We start from the raw sequence: 22,152 nt of genomic DNA, 5'->3' as shown, positions 1-22,152 counted from the left end.
AAGTCACTAAGAGAAAACGTATGGGCTACAACAATAACTCTTTAGAAAAAGTCAGCTTATATCTCCTTAAAGGCTGAACAATAGCACCTTCAGATCTACAATTGATTAACCATAACATCCAAATTTAAAGCCAGGTCTTGATTAGCTTTCCTAAATTTAATGTTCAAATACTTTTCCAAGAACACCATCAACCTCTGTTTAAGGCTCACTTAGATTTCATTAACACTTCTGCCTCTTAAAGGAATTTAAGGGAGCTGAGAAGTTGCAATTTGAAGAGGATATCTCCAACTTAAATGTGCTTTTGGATTCAGTGTGTATGAGGAGTTTCAGAAACAGGAAGGGAACTGGACATCAGCTGTCAAATTTCACCCTAACATTATGTCATAAAAATATTCTTGCAAACAAAGTAGTCTTCATGTCCCCTGTCTGTCACTTTCCATCATCAAGGTTAAGCACATCTTCATAAGGACAACATCTACTCTTCCTCATGGAAGGGAAGGCCTTCATTTGATAGAGTTCCTCAGTGCACAGCTGATACTAAGTAACACTATTTGTTAGGGTTTTAAAATGTTGGATAAGATCAAGTAAAAAAAAATGAATGAAAAAAACATAGGATCATGAAAAGTCACTTATCCTAAATTCCACTAAATCTGGATCCATAAGATTGCAAATTTCTTTCTTTCAATACCATACCATTTCTCACTTTTCTGAACTGTAGTATGCTTTGTAGCAGTCAGGGGATTTTTGTTTTGTTTTTGTCTGGACAAGAAGAAACACCTCCAATACTTCTTTTTTTTTAAGTTTTTTTAGAACAGTTCTTTAAATCTGAGAGCCCAAATATTATTTTGTTTTAATTCTTTCTTGGTAATGGGATTTTTTTTCCCTCTACATGTAATATTCCATCTATACAGAGTTTTTCTATCCCCCACTGGGTTGAACTAAAGCAGTAACAAAATTATTTTGCTAACCCTACTCAACCACACTGATTTGAAAATTTACAGAACCAAGTTAATAGAGTCTTTTCATTAGTGGAAATAAAATTAAAAACATATCCTACCTATCTTCTAGCTTTCAAGGTTGTCCAGCAAGAAACCTGGTAAGCATACTACCTACCTTAAAACAATGATAGCTTAAGAACATGAGAATAAAAGGGGCTATTAGTAATTTTGAAATTACTAGCTATTTTTAGATATAGAAATTAGATTTAGAACAAAATTTTTATCCATTACATCCAAGATACAAAAGCTGACAACAGACTACTTGACACAAAATCCATGTTGCAGTGTTACCAGTCACATTACAAATACTGAAGCATGTGCACATAGCTAAACAGTCTTTACTTTGGCATCCCTGTTGTTAGAATTTTAGATGTGTAGTTGTCCAAGCTCTTCACAGAATCACAGAATCCCGAGGGTTGGAAGGGACCTCAAAAGATCATCTAGTCCAACCCCCCTGCAAGAGCAGGGTAACCTAGAGTACATCACACAGGAACTTGTCCAGGCGGGCCTTGAATATCTCCAATGTAGGAGACTCCACAACCTCCCTGGGCAACCTGTGATTATTGCGCATGTCAGCCTTCTCATGGGTTTTGACCTGATTTATTAGGTGTTATCAGGATGCACAATAAGCACTCTAAATTATTAGCAGGTACCAGTATTTACTAAAGTACAGAAACAAAAAGGAACTTTATTAATTACGTATTTCAAAAACTGTGGCTAAACAGTTCCAAACTGCCACATGGGACCAGGAGATGGCCCAGATCAGAGAGCTTTATTCCAAAAGCCTATCTTACTCAAAACCACAAAAATCTAGTTTTTTCTGGCAGAGGCAGACCACCTGCATGCAAAAGAGACTTTAACTAGGGCAGTCTAATTTTAAAATTAGGATCTATCTTGTCCATTGCCTCTTTTGGAGCCAAAATGGGTCTGCTCCAGTACAACCACTGTGCTTACATGCTCCGATGCTCCTATGAAGTAACCTTCAAATGTGCAGCATCTTTGACTTTCATTCTAGGCTCTACTGGGCAAAAAGTGATTATGCTTTATGCTACTTCTAAGTGTATTTGTTCACTATATAGGTCTATTTTCTTCTTCTCCTCCCCTCTACCCCCACCCCAGGTTCTTTTTACCCTTATAAGGGGCTAACAGTTTTCTGTGTGGTCAGACAGCTAAAAGCAGCCAGTTTCAGCACCAAGCGATAGCAAATATTCAAGGAATGTATTTAGGAAAAAGAAACCCTTTAAAGAACACAAATCTTGCATTTCTTAGAACTGAATATGACATCGCTAGTTTGAAAGCAAATATTTTGCACACTACTGTGGATATTATCTCATTCATGCCTTATTATAAGGCTTTTATTAATGACAGCACTTCTGAGGTCATCAGCAGGAGCATGCAGAAGCTTTAGTTCTGTTAATGTTTCCTGCCTTCAGGTGAAGGATAACTTCATTTATATTGTTATTCAAAGCTGACTAAAATTAACCGGTGTATAATTTATTGTAAGTGACAGAACCTAATAAACCCTATACAGAATCAAATTCAAAACAGTGAATATTTCCTAGCTGTGTTTCTATGAAAAATTATTATTTGGGTAGCTATCTCTGTTATAAATTGCTACCCATTTCAGTAAACCAGCTGAAAAACTCCGTAGTAGAACTGCTTCCCTACATTTAAAATTTGTATGCTATATGAGAGTGCACTGCTAAGAGTCAGAGAGACAGGAAGTCCCATAAAATATTTTCAATAGCATCATCAGTATTTCTCTTTTGAATAGAAGCTGAAGAACATATGGAAACTGGACAAATACTAAAATTAGTCACTGCAGAGTTGCACTACTGCATGGGGTCTCCATAAGCTTATCTGCTAGTGTTCACTCCAACATTTATGGGGGGCTCCTTTTCAGCAGAGGTGGGATAAATTACTGATTTTTTATTTCATGCATGAAGATTAACTACAAGAAGAATATCTTGCCTAGCTTACTCCCCAAAATAACTGTAGCAGATATAGGCATTTCTTTCCCCAATACACAGCAACCAGTAAACCTCTGAAAATGATCCTTTCAAACAGCACATGTAATTTTTTTCATTTTCCCATTCCTTTCTAAATGGAAATAAATTTACAATGTGGAAAATGAACCAACAAATCCAAAAGACATGAAATGCTTGTTTTGCATTCACAACTTAAATCACAAAGCCATTAACAGGTAATACATTCTTGTTTCTGTGACATTCAGGACAAGAAACAAGTAATACTGGAGAGTAGTGACCTGAACTCTGTAATAAACCAAAAACTAACAATTCCTAAACAAAACTACAAATATTTGGCATTCTGCATCTCAATCTTCTTTACCTTAGCTATCATCAAGGCACAGTTATGTTTACATATACTTTCCCCAGTCCTGGAGCAGCTGTGATGACAAAAAAAAATTAATCACACTGAAGACAACAAGCATCCATGAAAATATTTGGAATAAGCTGAGGTAGTAAAGTCCAGGAAGCCTTTCCCTTAGCTGAAGGCTATTCCATATTTGTTTACTTTGGAATTACTACAGGATAAAAAATGGTCCCGCCATTATTTTGACAACATACTCTTAAATGTCTCTGGAAAGACAGCATCTGGGAGCATATTTCTACATCTGCCAGTAGTGACCTTGGATTGTTCAAGATGCGTTTGAGTGATATAAATGTTGAACAATTGAATACTGTTATTCTTCAGTTCTTTTCTGAGACACAATAATGCTATGCCTACAATAAACACATAAAATAATTCCTCCTTTAATTAATTACATTTAATAAATTATTTCTGTCCTTTAAGATAACTTGCAAGAACATTTGCTATCCCTTACTCCACGAGGAAGCAGCACCAAAGTGACAAAGTAGAGATAAAAAACATAAAAGATGACCTAAGAAAATGGGAGACTCCAAACATCATTTCCTCTGGGGTGCCTCCTATCTGACTTATACTGGAGAAAGAAATGCCAGCTTGCTTGCACTGGCAGCAATAACACCATACAAAACACTGTACTATTGTAGATTACTACAGCACTGTAACATTGCATAGCTTGAAGGAGGTTCTTACGGGATTTGAACTTTCTCATCAAAGACAGCAAGTCCTTGTTTGATTATAAAGTATTCCTCTTCTGTAATATATGTCATATCTGAAATATGCCGAAGTGTGTTCATAGCTGGTAAATGCAACCATTTTCAATGTATGAAGTACCATGAGAGACTAAAAGAGCAGGAATCAAAAGTATAAAGACTATGATGTACTTCTGTAACCTCTCTCTGAAGCATGGCACACTGAGGAGCAGAGAATTCTCAGATTCTGTGAGATCTCTGAACTACGTTATCTGAATTTAATGCAAATGAATGAAGTACATAAGAAACAACTATTTTAAACAGCACTCATCACTAAATAAGCAATTTACTTATAGTAATTTCTATATTACAAAGCCCACTGGATAAAATAACCACAAAACCTATACAACTGGAATTCTCAAGACTCCTCAGCATTGAGTGCTGGCTCCCACCCAATTTCTAGCCACAATTTCAATGGAACTGAGCCAGGACAAAGCTTAAAAAAAACAAAACAAAACAAAAAAAACCCCGAAAACAAAACCCAAATTAAACAAAAATGAAAAAAAAAACCCCAAAACACCCCCCCCCCCCAAACCCCTAAACTTAAAGCACCCAAAAAAACCTCCCAACCCCACCAAAAAACCCAAACCCAAAACATAAACCTTGCCATGTAGTTCACTTGAGATTATTTTCAAAGGTGTATATGAACAACTGAGATTGATTTTATGGCATTGTCTGTAGTTTCCAAAGAACAAATTTCAAAACACAAAAAGAGTTCTTGGAGGGGTTGTCTTTGAATACTTTTTTTTCCTGTACAAAGCCATGAAATTTCTCGTAACAGTTCTAATCTTATGTTCTTTGAAGTTATTTATAAGAACAGTTAATATCAATTATTCTTAATGGTTTTAAATCATGTTAATATACCCTTTGAGAGACACATAGAAATTAATATAAATGAATCTAATATCTTCACTTGAAAAGGAACAGATGTTTTTACTGAATCAATAGCCTGGACATCTACTTTCTTTTTAAATGGTGACAGCCATTCTGAGCAATGGAACCAAAAAGTACGTAGGATATGGTACTAGGGAAGACATCCACTGAGTTAAGTTTTAAAATGCATTTATAATTGTACACAGCTTCCATGCATACCTGAAAATTCTATATACCAGAAGCATTCCCTAAAAAGTGTAGAAACTCTCCAAATGTGGTTTTATATGGTGTCAGGCAGTAACACTAATGTTCCTTACCCATACTAAAACATGAATCAGAAATACAAGATACTACACACAGACTGATACTTCTGCTGCATTTAACATTCCTTTTATATGCTTCACGTCCCTCTCCCCCAACAGATTTCCAAAGCTTTTAAAAATATAGTGTGGACTCCTAAAAGATTTCCAGTAAAGCCAAGAACCTTATCCTAGCTGCTTTCAAGCCTTTGGAAAATAAAATTACTATTACTAATCATCTTTTCAAAATCTTTTAGGAGTGGTTCATAGATCCGGAAAGGCTCATCAACTATAACTGAAAACCAAAGCTGTAGATGGCATGAAAAGCAGTATTAAAAATAGCATTCCAAGACAGTCTGCATCTTGAGCAATTTCTTCAACTCCTCCTTCTGCACCATCATCGCCATACTTACTCCACCTTCCGTCTTCCCCAGAATTGTAGGTGTTAGATGCTACAACTGTGGCTTGACAAGGAAAGAACTAAGAGGAAGTAAAAGCATTTCTTGAAGTACAAAAAACAGATCGTAAAAGAAAAGCCAAGTAAAAACCCCCAACCAAACTCCTTCAATCTGTATATATAATAGTTCAGCAAGTAAATAAATTTGTAACTTGGCAGCAACATTGATGACTCTGGGAAGATGGTATAAAAGCAAAATGGCATTATTGAATGTGATTTACAAAAACTGTATCTGTCTTTTCATGCAAAATGTACGTAAATTTTTAAAGATGCTTTACTAAAAGTATAATGTAAGCAAAAATTAGGTCAGTTGTTACAAAACTTACTGATCTCTGTAGATCTACTGGGTACTGGAGGAGGCTGTGTACCATTGCGAGTAGGTGTTGATGACTGAGGGGATATGGGAGAAAAGGGAACCATATCAAAGATGTCAGTGGAGGGTGATTTAGGTGTCACACTGCCTGCCTACAATAAGGACAATAAATATTAGGGCAATAATTCACATGAAAAAGATCACAATACTGAATTCTTCAGCATGCAGGTAAGAGCCACAGTTTCAAAAAATGTTAAAAATAACCATCAGCATGCAAAAACCAGCTCCTGACACCAAGCAAATGGCATTTGCAGATCAGCGTCTGACACATGCTAAAACTCTCCAATACGTAAGCAGCATTGTAATTTTTCCTTTTTCAGTCCATCTGGTACAGCCAGAAATATAACACAGTTAAACCTGAGAAAGCTGGTGACAAGTTCTCTACTGCAGATATATGAATACAGATATCTTCACAAGACCCATTTAAGGTAACACTGCAACAAGAATATGCTATTCTCCAGACAAGTAGTTAAAATTAAAAGATACAACCTAAACACTTCTTGTTCACTAATTCTTCCCTACATCATAGTTTACTTGGCAACCTAAAAACCTGTTGTGATTAAAGCTTCAAATATATTTTTTCATTGGTAACAATATGGACATCCAATACACTGAATACAACAGAGTATTTTTGAATGTGAAATAGAAGAGATTTCATTAGGAAGGCCCAGGAATTTGGAAGGGTTCAATAAAAGCAAGGAAACCCCAAACCCAACAATAACTACGGTTCTACAGCCATATTTATTTTTGAATGATTCATTCCACCTGCATCAGTCTACTGCTTCAAGACACAAACAAGGCACAGTTAAGTCAGAATAAACCAAACACCAAAGACAGACGATTAAATAGATTAAAACTGAGATTTGCAAGCTGAAAGAAAAATATATGTTCAAAACTAGTTTGCATATTAATGTTATTACTTCCACAACACAAAACCCCCCTACGTTTTGTGTATCAGAAAGACTACACAGCCAGGCACAAGGAAAGCCCACTTCTTTTAAATAAGATTCAATTTGACCAAAATATTCACATGAAAATTATTAAGAAGTTGAATTAGTCACATGGATCCTTATTCAGAATACATGAATACAACAATCTGGCAAGCACGTAGTCTTTAGTACTGCTGACCCATGAGAGTTTCATGGACCTAAATCTTATTTTAGAATGCTACTTTAAGTGCCTCTCCTGCAACAACTGAAGTTGCCCTCTCACAGCACACAGCACAGATTTCTAATCCAAGCGTAGAGATCACCCTAACTACCTCTGTTTCTCTCTGAAGGCTGCAGTAGTTGCTGAGAAGAAAAGGATATTGATCCACAATCTTACACTGAATACACTGCTTAAAGAGAAAAACAGACTCACAAGTCCTACATTTCCTATTTCTAAGGGATTTTGAATTCACATTTTAAATTTACATTACGAGAGATCTAGAACTGCTCAGTATCTAAAAAAAAAACTGTGGCATTTCTACCTAGGTATACCAAGAAGGAAAAAAAAAAAAATCACTTTTAACATATTGCCTTTTTTTTCCTATTTAAAAATATATTCTCTCAGTCATGCTATTCCCTAGCAACATCACAGCTGCATTAACTTCAGAAAATAACTAATTTCAAAGATTTGTACATATACATAACTCCTACTGCCCTCCACATGAGTTACTGTTGCAATTTCAAAGATCATATATTGTGAAAAGATTGCGTGCACAGTGTTTAGACACAACAGTCTCTTACTGCTATGGCCATGGACCTTGCATTAACTGCCTGGCAACTCTGTGCACAATCAGAGAACCAGTATAATTTAGGTCAAGGCAATCACTGGATGTCATCTGCTCCCAATCAAAGTAGGGCAATGGATGTCCTTGACCCAAAGGAAACATATAATGAATCTCACATTCCTTGCTTCATACAAACAAAACTCTCTCTGATTCTAGACAGGCTATCGTCTACACCAGGAAGGTGGCATCAGGTTTAATGCATAAGTACATGCCATATATTAACCTACATTTCCCATCAACATTGATGGATAATCCTAGAATCTCATGGAGACAGTAAATGCTAATGTAGATTCTCCTTATTTGCTAAGTGTTTATTGAATGTATTTATCTAGAAACTAGACAAATAAGCAGTATTTATATTTAGTCTTGAGTCTTTTAGAAAAAAAAAAGGCAAACACAAACTTTATACTTTCATTTCCTAGCTATATGCCATTCTGCTGAGTTACTGGCCATGTTTGTACTACTGCTACAGCTAGTGTAAGTAAAGCTATAATTTAGTTATTTTAAGAACTGCACATTTTGAATATATATAAGCGTAAGAAGCACTCTTATTTACTGAACACATGCAGAAAGCCAGGATGTTTCAAGTACAGTCAAATGTTACTTGCAAATGGAAAAAAAAGTTGAGAGAGTATAAGCATACTGATATGAAAAAGGAATATACCGATTTTGCATAAGAATAATTTTCAACCTTAATTTTGCACAGTTTTTATAATGTATGCTAAAAGCTATATAATGGCTGTTTACTTTTATATTAATTCTTGGGGGAACAAGGAAGTCCTTGAAGTTGGATTTTTAGTTTTGTTATTTTTTAATAACTATTCTTAATGAAAAGAATTTTAATGAAAGATTGACAGATAACAGAGAAGTAATTAATTAACGGACATGTTGGGAAAATATGAATTTCTGTTTTGGGGATGAGAGAAAAAAAGCTATGTAGAAATAAGAGTAAATTTTCACAAATTCCTCATTTTAAGAGTTTCACTCAAGAATCTAAGATACATTTGCTCTGCCCTTTAACCATTGTACAAAATGCACATTTTTAATACAAGTTAACACACAACAGAGAGCAAAGGAAAGCAAAAAAAAATTAAAAAGCTTTTGCGCAGCAGGATCACATGAGGTCTTGGGCAGCTGTATTCATTTGTTGGCTTTGGAAGACCACTTTTTAAAGGTGGTGGTATTAACAATCCAGGTGGTAGTCTAGAGTCAGGAGAACTCCTAGGAGTAAGTGTAATGGAAGAGATATCTAAACAAGGAGGTGAATCCTCACTGTTACACCAGAAAAAAGTAGAGGGTCTTTGAAACATATGTTCATCATTATCACACTTTATGTGCAGCAGCTGAAAAGGAATCACAGAAAGAGAAAACATTCTGAGGAACAGAACGTGGTAATGTCAGGAAAAGAAGAAAGAAAAAAGAGAAAACCAAAACAAAGCACATTTCATACTTCAAAAAAGTTCGTCAGCAACTTGCTGTTCATTGCTACAGTTACAAAATACAGAGCTTGAAAAAAAATTTTTTTAAATAAAATCTAAAAATACACCACAGTAATGTGATCCAGTATTAAACTCAAATGAAAATTACTTGCTCCTTGATAATCACACCAAACAAAAAGAGAGACATCTTTTCAAAAGTGGGTGTCTCAGATGCACTGACAAATGTCTAAATCCAGTAACATATCAGCAATATCTCATATCGGCACATGTTAATTAGCAGGTAAGCACATATCCAGGGAGAAGAGTTACTCTGGTGCTTAAAGCACAGGTCAGAATTTTCTTTTTGCAAAGCAGGAAACACATTTATATCCCACCAATATTTAAAGAACATTTTAAAATCTTCTTACAGTAGAAGCTCACAGTGCACAGATTTTAATGTTTACATTAATACCAGAATTTGTTTCATTTCGCTATCTACAGAATTTGAGGACCTAAACATTTATGGACAGCAATATGCTTCTGCCATCTTTTCTGAGTGGATGAATAGCCACTTGAACTTGGTATTTTCAGTAGGTATCTCAAAAGCTAAGACTCACTGTTGCAAAGCAAAGGAATCCTCACATCCCCACAACAGCAGCACAGGATGCAGGACAAAATAAAACTTTGCTGTTGTGGAAATAAAAATATTAAGGATTGCAAGATTCTCTGGGCCTCTTTCACAAATCCACAGAACAGCTTTGAACAGAGGTAAATGAGTAATATCCACACCAGAATACAGATGGTAGAAACATACACCTAAGATGACAAAGGGGTAACTGCAAGGTTCTGGTCTGAATTAGGCAGACAAGAACCTCAAGCTAGCTGCCTCTTATGACTGGGGAGTATTTAACTATATATTACAGCAAGATTCAGTGTATGTAAAGAGTAAAACTGGGGGGTTTGTCCACTTTGAGAAAAACCAAAAACCTTTGACTTTTATCTGAATGAGAAATATCTGCAATCCTGAAAGGCTCCAAAAGAAACGGATCTTGCTGAGGTGAAATTAGAAACAAAGAGTCTGTAGGACTGATCCTGGGAAGAAAACCAAAAACGAAATGTATTTAAGTAATTAAGAAACATGCCCAGCCAATCTTTCTGTTGGGACCAAGTTGTATTCCTATCTCAAAATCTGAGGAAAACAGCTTTGGGCAGTTAAAATGAGGCTTTGGAGGACAGATTGATCTCTGAATCTTAACAGAAGGGACTGAACACTTGTGCAGCCAGTTCTTGGCTAGAACAAGGAGTTTAGATACTGAGAAGGCAGGAATTTCATCTGTTCTGTAGGTATCTTGCCTAAAAATCCCTTTGACTTGCTCAGGCTGAAGCAGTGGTAGGTAACTGCAACAAAAAATTTTAAGCCTGCTTTTCCTCTCTTCCAACAGTGTTACACGATTGATATGACATGATTACCTCATTAGAAGCTTGCATAGCTCCAGTAGTGCAGGATTTATTCAATTATTTTATACTAATTTTTCCAGAGTTATGCAGAAAATAAAACATCTCAACTCCTTTTAACCTGAGTTTTTAGTTCCTTTCTTCACTTTCTTTACAAATAAGTTAAGGGTACAAGTATCCAAATTCAGTAACTACACCATATTTGTGAGAAGACCAACAAAAGCATCCAAAAAATCTCTATTCAAAAGTTGTGATTTGTAATTCATAAGAAAAGAAATTATCACAATTGCAAAGAATTAATCTGCTGCCAAGCTGGAATTGTGAAACAGAGGGTTTGGAATGGTAATCAATCAAAATGAAAGCAAAAAACTGGAAGACAGAATTTTCATTATTATTTCAAGAGTATCACTACAGGCAGAAGACCTGTAATGCTACTGTGTAATTGCTACCATGTAATACTTGATGCTATACCTACATACATATATACGAAACCCAGATCTCATAATAGCAAACACTGGAAGACTCTAAATACAAACAAAGTACTTAAGCAAACTATTTCCCTGAAACGCAAAATAACACAGAATGAATAGTGTCCGTAAAATAGCATGTATGTCACATGAAAAGAATCATATACAAACCAGCCAAATGCATACAGGATGCAAAGCAGCAAACTGTAAGAACATGTATCAGATCCAGGCAATAAAAGGTTTCAAGCCAAAACTGGAATATATAGTATTTGTATCATTTGAGGCCTGAACGCTGTGCAGTCACATATCTGATAAACCATGATTTTAGGAGATTTCACACCATACAGGGTGTCAAGCTTCACATGACAGTTTAGGGAATGTGTCTTTTCTTGGAATGAATTTTCGCCTGCAATTCTACATTTGTGGTGTAGTACAGAAGCCCACCACTGGGCACTGAGAAGGTATTGTAAACACTGTTCTGCATGTTGCATCTCATGACACACCGTCAGACCACTGTGAGGCTAACAATTGTCTTCTGCTTGCAGCCCTATGTATTTAAGCAGCTGACAGACAGGAAAGGTACAGCAGGGAAATGGATTCAACAATGGAAAATAATATACTGGGAGGTCCCAAAGAGAAGCACTGAAAAGAAGGGTTTTAAAAAGCATTTAGCATAAAAAGGGTGTAACTTCCGAAACTTAATACTTTTCCACCAAATCATAAAGGAAGAAAAATGTAGTAAAAATACATTAAATTGCCATTTTATATGGCAATTGTATTTTGTCTGAGCTTCCCACTATGTAACACTGACCATGTAGTATTGGTCAGGTTGATATATTACTTTCCAATTTGAGCTTTATTTCATCAATACGAGAAAGCAGTATATCATCCTAAGTGAAATGAACACCAGTTCAGTGGACTTGGTCTCCATTATGAGCAGATGTGATTATGTGCCTGTCAAACGATTTATTTTTTACTCATTCTACTTAGCATGATGCTGAAAATGTGCACTATTTGGCTCTATCATACTAAAAAAGGAGTTTTTGTTAATCAAGAAATCATTTCAAAATTGTCTGCTTTTACTAGGTGTCTCAAGACACTGATTACAATCTTTGAGTCACACTCCCAGTGGAATCATACAAGCTTGTCAATAAATTAGAAAATGTTTTCCTTCCTTAGAACATTCAGGTTGGTAATGTACTGGAGCTGCTGAAACAAGTTCAGAAGAGGGCCATAAGGATGATTTGGGGCCTGAAGCACCTCCCATATGAAGACAGGCTGAGAAAGTTGGGTCTGTTCAGCCTGGAGAAGGCTGCGTGGAGACCTCATAGCAGCCTTCCAGTATCTGAAGGGGGCCTACAGGGATGGTGGTGAGGGACTCTTCATTAGGGACTGTAGTGATAGGACAAAGGGTAATAGGTTAAAACTTAAACAGGGAAAGTTCAAGTTAGATATAAGGAAGAAGTCCTTTATTGTGAGGGTGGTGAGGCACTGGAACAGGTCCTACGTTGGTGATATTCAAGGCCCGCCTGGACAAGTTCCTGTGTGATGTACTCTAGGTTACCCTGCTCTTGCAGGGGGGTTGGACTAGATGATCTTTTGAGGTCTCTTCCAACCCTTGGGATTCTGTGATTCTGTGGTAAATGCTCTATTTCTGGCAGTGTTCAAGGCCAGGCTGGACAGAATCTTGGGCAACATGGTCTAGTGTAAGGTGTCCTTGCCCATGGCAGGGGGTTGGAACTGGATGATCTTAAGGTCCTTTCCAACCCTAACTATTCTATGATTCTATGATACAGAATTGTCGCAGTGGATAACTGCAGTGAATCTTCTAGGGAACTGTGAACTGACCCTGAAGTGGACATTACGCAGTTTATTACAAAACCAGTAATTACAAGTTACCTGAGATTTTTGACTACTAATGATATATTAATTCACTAACTCATAAAATACTGTATAAGCATTAATAGTTTCATTAATTCACTGCTACACCTTCAGTTCATTTAGTACTTTTTCAGTAACATGAAATCTGATATAGGCAATTTCAAAATTATTTAACACCAAAAACATAATTGAATTTTAAACCCTCATGAAAAAGTGCTCACTGAACTGAATCTAGAATATTACAAAATTGAAAGAGCAGAAGACAGGTGAAGAAAAAGTTAACAATTTCTGACTTGGCAGTCTTAATGGGAACATGAATCAAGTGATATGCTAAACACATTCCAAAACTGGTTTTTGAAATATGCATACAGTTTCAATGTCTATCTTGGGGTTTTCTTGAAGGCATGGTAAGGTGTTTTAATTAAGGTAATAGATGCAGGTGGCCTACACTTCTAAGTCACAATTAAAGAACTTTAAAAAAACATCTAACCAATCAGTACCGTTAAATGTTCTGTTCATTTTTAAATGTTTTTTTTTTTGTAAAACTGCCATGATAAGAGTATGTATTAAATACTACTTTGACAATACTTATGGTGAATGGAAGAACATTGTTCTTTTTGGGGCTGTTTGTCCCAGTATCTTTTCCTGCTGCCTTTCAATTTTGCTTCTCTCCTCATTCTCTCTTTTATGTTATTTTCCTGAATATTCCTGTTTTCTTCTATCTAACTTCAGAGTCATGCACACGTCACAACTTCCTTCTCTGGCTTAAACAGAAGGCCAGTTTGGATGGGGCCTTGACCAGCCTGGTGTGGTGGAAGATGTCCCTGCCCATGGCAGCTGAGTTGGAATTAGATGAGCTTTAAGGTTCCTTCCAACCCAAACTATTCTATCATTCTATGAAACATGCTACTCAAAAAGAAAAATGTAAAGGCATGCATGATAAACTTCAGCCAAGCCCAAAACAGCTTAAAAATCTCTCTTATCTCATTAGAGGTTCCCTAGTGGCCTACAATGGTTTACTGCTCAGACAAACTATAAAAACTGAGGGTGCTAAATGTACCTAACTGCTAATCCACATGAAGGCTGTGAGTACAGTTAACCCAGGCTGCTTCAGGCAATACTAGGAATACAAATAGCAATCAAAGAAATCATGTGAAACAGTGCTCCCAGGGATGCACTGATCTTTGCAGGCTGGATTTATACGCAGCAACATCCAAAATCTTACTGTGATACAAATTTGAACAGTGTCATCAGAGTCAAACAACAAAATGAAAATCACATTGTCCTCACATACTCAAGACCAAACGTAAAAAAGACTAATGTAGTGCCAAGCGACCAAAACATGAAAATTAAACAGCACAGATATATATAAAAATAATGGAAACATTAGCTGCACATGCAAGGGAGTGAGAGACAAAAGAAACATCCCATGGTAACATTTCCCATGACACATGTAAACACAGCAACAAAAGCATACTAAGGAAACTCTTAGTTTGGTATAGTATGTCCCTTGACAGATATATTCGGGAAAAGAAAAAAAAGTGACAGTTTCTGTTGCATAACACTTCTGCATTGGCAAATACAGACTTTTTAGGGACTAACTTTTTAAAGCTTTAGCAAGACTAGTGTACTTAAAAGCTTCTACCTGAAGCAGAAAAGTGGTGACTAAGCAGTCTATTATTTACTGAACGTGATGAACAAAACTTTAATCTAAATAGTTACAGTACCCTGAGAAAAAAAACTGTGCAGAAGATTGACAATTTAGTGTTCAACTTAAACAATACATTTTAAAGCAGAAGTATTTGATTATACAACCTAGATTTTTTTTTTCATTTCCAACTTTGATCTCATTGCTTTTTTAATGCTTCTTTTATAGGTTCAGAAAGAAATTGTATTTTCCCATACAGTTTCTGAACTAATAGAAAAAGCACCTAAATTAGATTGATAATGATTTATTTTATTTTCTTTCTCTTGGTTAGACCACTTACGGATTTTGGACAAGTCACCATTTGTACTAGTCTTTGTACAAATTTTGATGTCAGAGATCAGGAAATGAAGACGTTTTAGCACTGTGTTTTGCAAATAAGTGTTCTACGCTATTTCCCAAGAGTTCAATATGCAAACACGTGATCAACTCCTTTGAGAAAAGTAAATCTGTCAGTAAAGTCACACCCTACGGTTCAGACTGCTAAATCCAATTTATTCTTGAGCATCACATATATAAAATAGCATCTCTGATAAACTACAGACAAAGTATTTTTAAAACATTCTGGAACCAAAAGAGGATCTAAATTTTAAGTCTTGATAGTATTACATTTATTCATATGCTTTAATTCCAGCAAATGGCTTTATGTATGTCTTCAGATTTAGTTAGCAAGACTATTTTAAATGACAGCAGGATGTATATACTTACAACTGAAGCATGGAAAGATTAGGGTGCTGGTTTTTTTTAATGTGCATTGAGGCAAACATTTAAAACTATATACATATTAAGTTTATACATGCACAGTCTAAAGATTCTATTGTCCTTTTGACACTGAAATGAGAACAGAGATGCAATCTGGTCCTGCTCATGGGAAAATCATGGTCTAGTTTTAGCTTTACTGTCAGAAAAAGAAGAAATGGCTTTTGTTAAAACACAAAACAGCATCAAGTGTCAGTGAAATAATGCAAAAACTACTGAACTTCAAATTTCTGAAGGTATTTTCTATCTACTTCATTAATGGGAAGACTAATGTGTCTAAAATAATTGAAGACACAAAAATCAATCAACATCAGATGGAAGAAGCAGGAATAAATAAATGATAAACTGGCACTGCATACAAATTTTACTATGGTTTTTCAGTTATTCACAAGTGGGAAAGACTTTCTGTACTAGAAAGCATTTTATCAAATAAAGCATGTCAGTGACATCACTTGGTGTCTGTAACAGCACTGTTTCATACTACAGGTGCAGTAAATATTAAAAGCCCCAAGTGTTCTCTCACAGGAAAGGAAAATAGACACCCACTGTCAGCCTGACACTGGGCCTGCTTTAGATCACATGGCCTCTGGTCTCCATTCCATAGTGATGGGGGATTGAAGAAGAGGACATAGCACAGAACACAGTTTCTGTGTTGGTATTTGTCATGTTCTGGGAACTGTCATCAGAGGTCCTTGCAATTCCTTCCATTTCCTTAAGCATATACTTGTTTAATCAAGTTGCTAGTGTTGACTTCTGAAGTGTTAAATCAATTGCTGATTACCAAGTGTGTCTGTGATCATGCATTAATCACTAAAGGAGGAGAACAGTCAACAACAGACAGGAAAGCCATTTCAGCACAGCTGGCAAATGTTAAGAAAGTACAAACAGCGTGCAAGCAACCAAATACAAAAAGAAAGGCATAAGATATGAAAATCCAAGGTACTATGTAAGCAAAACCAGAAGCAACCTTATAGCCATCTGTAGTTGGCTCCTGAAACTGAGTATTTCTTTACAAATTACTGCAATGCTAATAATGATGGCACATGTACTTTTTTCACATTTAGGTATCAACTATGAGGGCTTAAACTTCCCATCAATCACTAAACGATCCCTCTCTAGAGCTCAGCACACAGAATAACATCAAAATAAACTGACAGATAAAGAATAACAGCTGTATCAAATTAATTAAATATAAGTAAATCTATCTTAAAAAGTTTCAGGAACCTCTCACATGGCAGTGGTATCTCTTCATAATTCAACAGCCCAGATATGAGAGCTGTGAGGAAACCTGAAATTTGTCATTTAATAAATCTGCTTTAAATAATGGGAATGGTTATGTTATATTCACAGTATGTAACATAAGCAACATCTGCAGGGAAGCAAGTATTCCCCTGTCTAACCAAAAGTAATTAGGAAGTGACTCAGGTGAGATCTTACTCCTGATGCTGGGTACTCTGCTTCATTAATGCAAGCTATTTTATTTCAGTATTTAACGAAATACTATTGGCAGATTTAGAAGTTTTACTTCTGACAAAATGATAACAAGATAGAATTTCTATTTTCCTTTTCAAAATGGAAAATTTTGTTTTCCAAAAAAGGAAGACTCAGAGTAGCAGTATCACAGATAATTTTAGCCATATAGTACTTAAAAGTTTTAAATTCAGAAAAAAAAAATCTTTGGTAAGTTTTTTAAAACCAAAGTGACCTTTTTCATCATAGAAATTAGTGGAAATAGAAAATATTCTTTGTGCCACTTCTGCTTTTTTTCTAATAGGAGTTGATATTTTGCAATGTCATTCTTGAAATCACAGTTGATTTGAATTAAAAATATAAAAACCTAATTGTAAACTATAATAGGCAATTGTCTTATGAATTGTAATTTCCTTCTTTCATACGTATTTGTTGCTCATAGTAAAAGAAAAGACAGGTATCATCAAATCACATCAACTGCTATTCTACTCACTTTGACATCTGATCCCTTTATTGGACTCAAAAATATGTACTTACTCTTATGCTACCATATTTAAGAGCTCTGATTTACAAAGTACACAATTATGCTTAAAACAGAATGAATGATGTCCCTTGGTACAAAAGTTGATAGCATTTGGTGGACACAGTTTTGTTCCTAGATTAAAGAAAGACACTTTCCTAAAAATGTGTTTGGTTTTGTTTGTTTGTTTTATTACTGGCTGCTCAACTGATTATCTCCAAGAGTACATACAAACTGGGCAACTTGTTCCAATTATTTATTCATTAATATAAATCTATTTTGTGGCAGAATTGATTTAGATATTAAATGGGCTGTCAGATTGCTCTTACTGCAATTCTAATGAGGAAAATCAAATCTGTGACAGGATATGTTTGTGGTTTTCTTCTAAACATTAAGAAGTAAATAAAGCAATAAAATTATGTGTGAAAACTAACAGCTGGTAGTGATTTACTATATGCATTATTATTTTAATATTAATAATTCTTAAATAATTTTGTTGTAACATACGTGCTATTTAAGCAATATGCATATTCATTGTACCAGAAGTAATTAACAATAAAACACCAGAGAGTATTTACAAATGACTGTCAAACTTACAATTTTTGATCTCATCTTTTTAATAAGGAATGAGACAACACTGTCTTACTAGACAAAAAAAATCACAAACTACATGATATATCATTATTAATAATTTTCTTTGTCACTAAATGTAATTACCAAATTCTTCATTAATTTAAATGAGAGAGAAATGCATCTATCACAAGAGACTTACGAGCTTGTTTAACTGAATTCAAAGATATATTTAGTTATTGTATTCATAATTAAAATCAAGCTAGCTGCCATCTTAACTGAAGAAAATTAAAGACTAAAGAATTAACTAGACTGATTTTAAATCTAGCATTAAAATTGACTACCTATCACTGAATGCTTCATAATTGAAAAGACATCCATAATTTACACTTCCACTGTGGCAGTTACGTAGTATGTATCATTTATGGTGCTCTCCTCTAGATTTTAGTGAACAAAATGACAGTTCCTCATGGGAACAACCCTCTCATCAGTATCAAGAGAATGTATAGACACTTGTGAAAAAATTGCTGTCACCATAATAAACATCCTTTCACACTGCCCAAAATTCTAAACATCCATTTAAAGTGAAAGGTGTACATGCGGGGCAGGGACAAGGTGGCCCAAAATGCACAGCTTAAAAGCAGCCCATCTTTTTCTAAAATTTTTCTATATGCACATTAAGAAATTTTACTTAGTTTCAGTTACCTAATGTTGTATAGATAGAATACACTTCTAAGAAGAGGGGAGTCATTAGCATCAGATTGCAATGAAGCCTGCATTTTTTCTTATCCACCTAGATAAAAGAAATTGTCAGGCAATCATTTAAAAAAGTACTGTTGTCACAATCACCTACAGGAACTGCAGAAAGCATTAGAAATTTCCGATTATGAGGAAGCCACACTTCCTCCTTTTTACCTACCTATTCATGTTAGTTCCTGAGACCTAATGACTCTTCTGAAAGACAGACAAAATTTTTGAAAACTCACTTAAGACAATGTCAGTTGTAGCACTACACTTGTGACAGAAATTCCTAGAAAAATCCCAAGTAGCATGTGTGAACCAGATCCTGGTAAGTGCAAAACAGAGTTCTTCATCCTCAGACATCTACTAGAATGAGTATTCGCTGGATTTAGGCAGCAACAAATAGGTATGACAAGGGGATTAAAGAATCACAATTTGAAAGTCTGCAATTTGCATTTCTGTTGGCTTGTCACAATCCTACTGTTACTTCAGTACCGCATTTCAACATATATGTTACATGACTGAAATGTTAATCACAATCACAGGAAATAGCATGGATGTTAATAATTATCGTAACAACAATTATAAATTTAGATACAACAGTTATGTTCATGTACTTACTGGAGATGCATGTACTTGTGTTACTCTTAATTGGTTTTCCAAATCTTGAACTTTATTTTTCAGTTCTGTGTTTTCAGTTTCTAATTCTTGAATCTACAAAGCAAGTGGTTACTGCAGCAGGTATTGGGATAGTCATTCATTTCACAACAGCATCTACTGAGAGTAAGTTTTATCTGAGATACGATGATTTAGAAGCAGTGTTGAACTAGTTATTTGATTACCAAATGAGAATTAAATCTTGCTATCTTCCATATTTATATATTGCTTTTCTCTTTAATGACCTTGCAAGATGGCAAAACATAAAATTCTGTTTCACAGTTATCAGGTCTTTTTTCAGTTTTCTATTTTTATTATCTGTCGCAGTTCTTAGCAATCTGAGAATAATGCTGGAAATTATGCTGTCATAAAAAGCAAATAACAAAATAATACAGTAGCATATTATTTTATCTCTTTAAAAAACATAATTCAGAACTTACTCTTTTCTGTAAACCTGCAATTTGTTTCCTTGTTTCAACATCTTTTCCTCCAGATTCCAGAAATTTCCTGTAAGCTAAGTCAAATGCTTGACCAATTGTTAAAGTTATCTCTTCCGCCTTTACATAAAATATAAGATTGAAATTAGTGTAAGAAGAATATTTTATATAATTACTTTCATTTCAGATTATCACAAAATACTTTATACCATATACCATGTTCAAAGGGTTTGCTTCGTACAACCTGAAGTCAACACCACAAAGGAGCATAGCAAACACTCTTCAGCAAAATAACTTGACAGAACATGCTACAAAAGCAACTTAAAAGAACTGCAGATAAAGAAGGGAGACTGAATAGGGAGAACACAATTAGCTAATTTTTAGTACAAATTATGCCTCTAGCTTCTGTAAATACAGACAGCATGTTGCAGTATGTTATTTTCTGTTGATTTCTGAAGCAAATACAGGCTTTTCAATCATCAAATAAATAGTTTTACTTTTAATGGATTCATGTTTTCATTTTAATGGATGTTTTGACTCCCTACTGCTTTTAAATCATTTTTAAAGATTTTAAAGTTACTTTTACAAGTCCCAGAAAATCTCAAACAGTATGCAGTAGCTAAATGTATCTCTGATAAAAAAAAAATCTAACCAAACAGTATTTGAATCTATATATGCAAAATAGAATAATTTAGTAGTCCTATGTTGATTCACATAATATATTATGATCTGTACATACATCAGTGCAGAAAATCTACTTTAAAAGTAACAGGGGTAAAAATAAGAGTATAGGACACACAAAGGTTTCAGAAAGAAAATGATGACTTACAAGAGGCACCAATAAAAGGTGAACACATGGCTACACCATTTGCCTTAGAACTTTAGTAGACAAAGTAAACACAGTAATAACTTGCGGTTTTAAACAATTTGGCAGGGGAACAAAAAAATGCTGGAAAACAATCTGGCTAACACAAAAGTAGCTTTCTCTTCTTTATCAAAATGAAAACCTGAAAATTATTGTTTCTCATGAAAGCAGAGTCCCAAGAACATTTTTCCTTTACTATCCGTAAGAACACCAAAGGCTAGATGCACAAAACTGGTACAAAACATGATGCTCTCAACCTTTCACCCATCAGTGCAACAGTAAAGTCATTCAGTAGAGTTGTGTGAAGATCTGAGTTCTACAAGAATGAGGAATTAACCCCTCTATATTTTTTATTTTTGGGAAAAAAAAAGCCACACAGCCAACTTTATTAAAAAAGTAACAAAAATAAAACCACATGAAATCATTTTTACCCAATTAGACCAAAAAACCTGAACCAGTACTGCTTTAAAGAACAACTGTTTATGTCAGTAAAAGTGTAACTGACCCTGGAAGTATGCAGTCTTGCCTTCTCGGGAGAACAAACGAAATTTGGCCGAAATAAAAAGTACCAACTGAGGTGGAATTCTGTTAAATCTGAAAGTACTAATGAACAAAGAGTGAAACAGGAAAAAAGTACAGCTAGTGAAGTATCAGGTTAGACAGAAGAAACAATGGTGCACCTCTCTGGAATAAAAATGGTACTAATGGGTAGAGACTGCAAGGGCAATTTAAAATCATGGGAACATGTGGCAAAGAGGCACAGGATTTGCAGAGAAATTAACAGATGTGTATAGTAATTGTGAACAATATCTACTGAAGGCACTGAAGCAATGGAGGTGAACAACAAAATAACCAGAAACTGTGAAGTAACACATAATTGCATATAATCAGAAGTGAATATGCATCTTAAAAAAAATTCCTTAGTATTTCCTTTGTATGAAACTACTTCATAATAAAACAAAAAAGAGAGACTTCAGATTACAAAAAAATCCTTAAACATCCATTTTTATTGCTGATTCCACTGTTTTTATTTGTCAATTACTTTCTGCTAGAGTAAACACATGACCCTGTTTCAGCTAGACACCATTTTCTTTATTGTCTGTCCTACTTTTTTTTCCTGCTATTGCACATTTTTTAACAGTTGCCCTGTTCTATCTCAGAAGAGCCTGTGCGGGTATCTCAGCCACAGGATTGCAGCAATCTCTGCAAAACAGCTGTGCAAACATTTTAAGCTTGGAGGGATGAAGCCTGTTCCTTGAGAGCACTGCAGATGCTTGGCCTAGGATACTGAGCTGG

General features: G+C 35.1%; 1 protein-coding gene across 2 annotated transcripts in view; it reads right to left on the bottom strand.

The window, feature by feature from the left end:
* The window catches only part of GULP1 (GULP PTB domain containing engulfment adaptor 1), a 153,651-nt gene that overhangs the window by 9,517 nt on the left and 121,982 nt on the right, over nt 1-22,152 (bottom strand). Inside the window, exons 9-12 of one of the 2 annotated variants that reach the window (XM_034065673.1) lie at nt 19,978-20,111; nt 19,519-19,612; nt 9,030-9,254; nt 6,091-6,229 (exon numbers count right to left, since the gene is read on the bottom strand). In XM_034065673.1, coding sequence (XP_033921564.1) covers nt 6,091-6,229; nt 9,030-9,254; nt 19,519-19,612; nt 19,978-20,111 — 592 coding nt within the window. The remainder of the gene's footprint in view (nt 1-6,090; nt 6,230-9,029; nt 9,255-19,518; nt 19,613-19,977; nt 20,112-22,152) is intronic. The other variant, XM_031045875.2, reaches the window with a different exon arrangement.

This window comes from Melopsittacus undulatus, chromosome 8 (assembly GCF_012275295.1).
Source record: "Melopsittacus undulatus isolate bMelUnd1 chromosome 8, bMelUnd1.mat.Z, whole genome shotgun sequence".
Lineage (NCBI taxonomy): Eukaryota > Metazoa > Chordata > Aves > Psittaciformes > Psittaculidae > Melopsittacus > Melopsittacus undulatus.
Note: the sequence above shows the minus strand (reverse complement) of the source record. Positions and strands in the feature narration are given on the sequence as shown.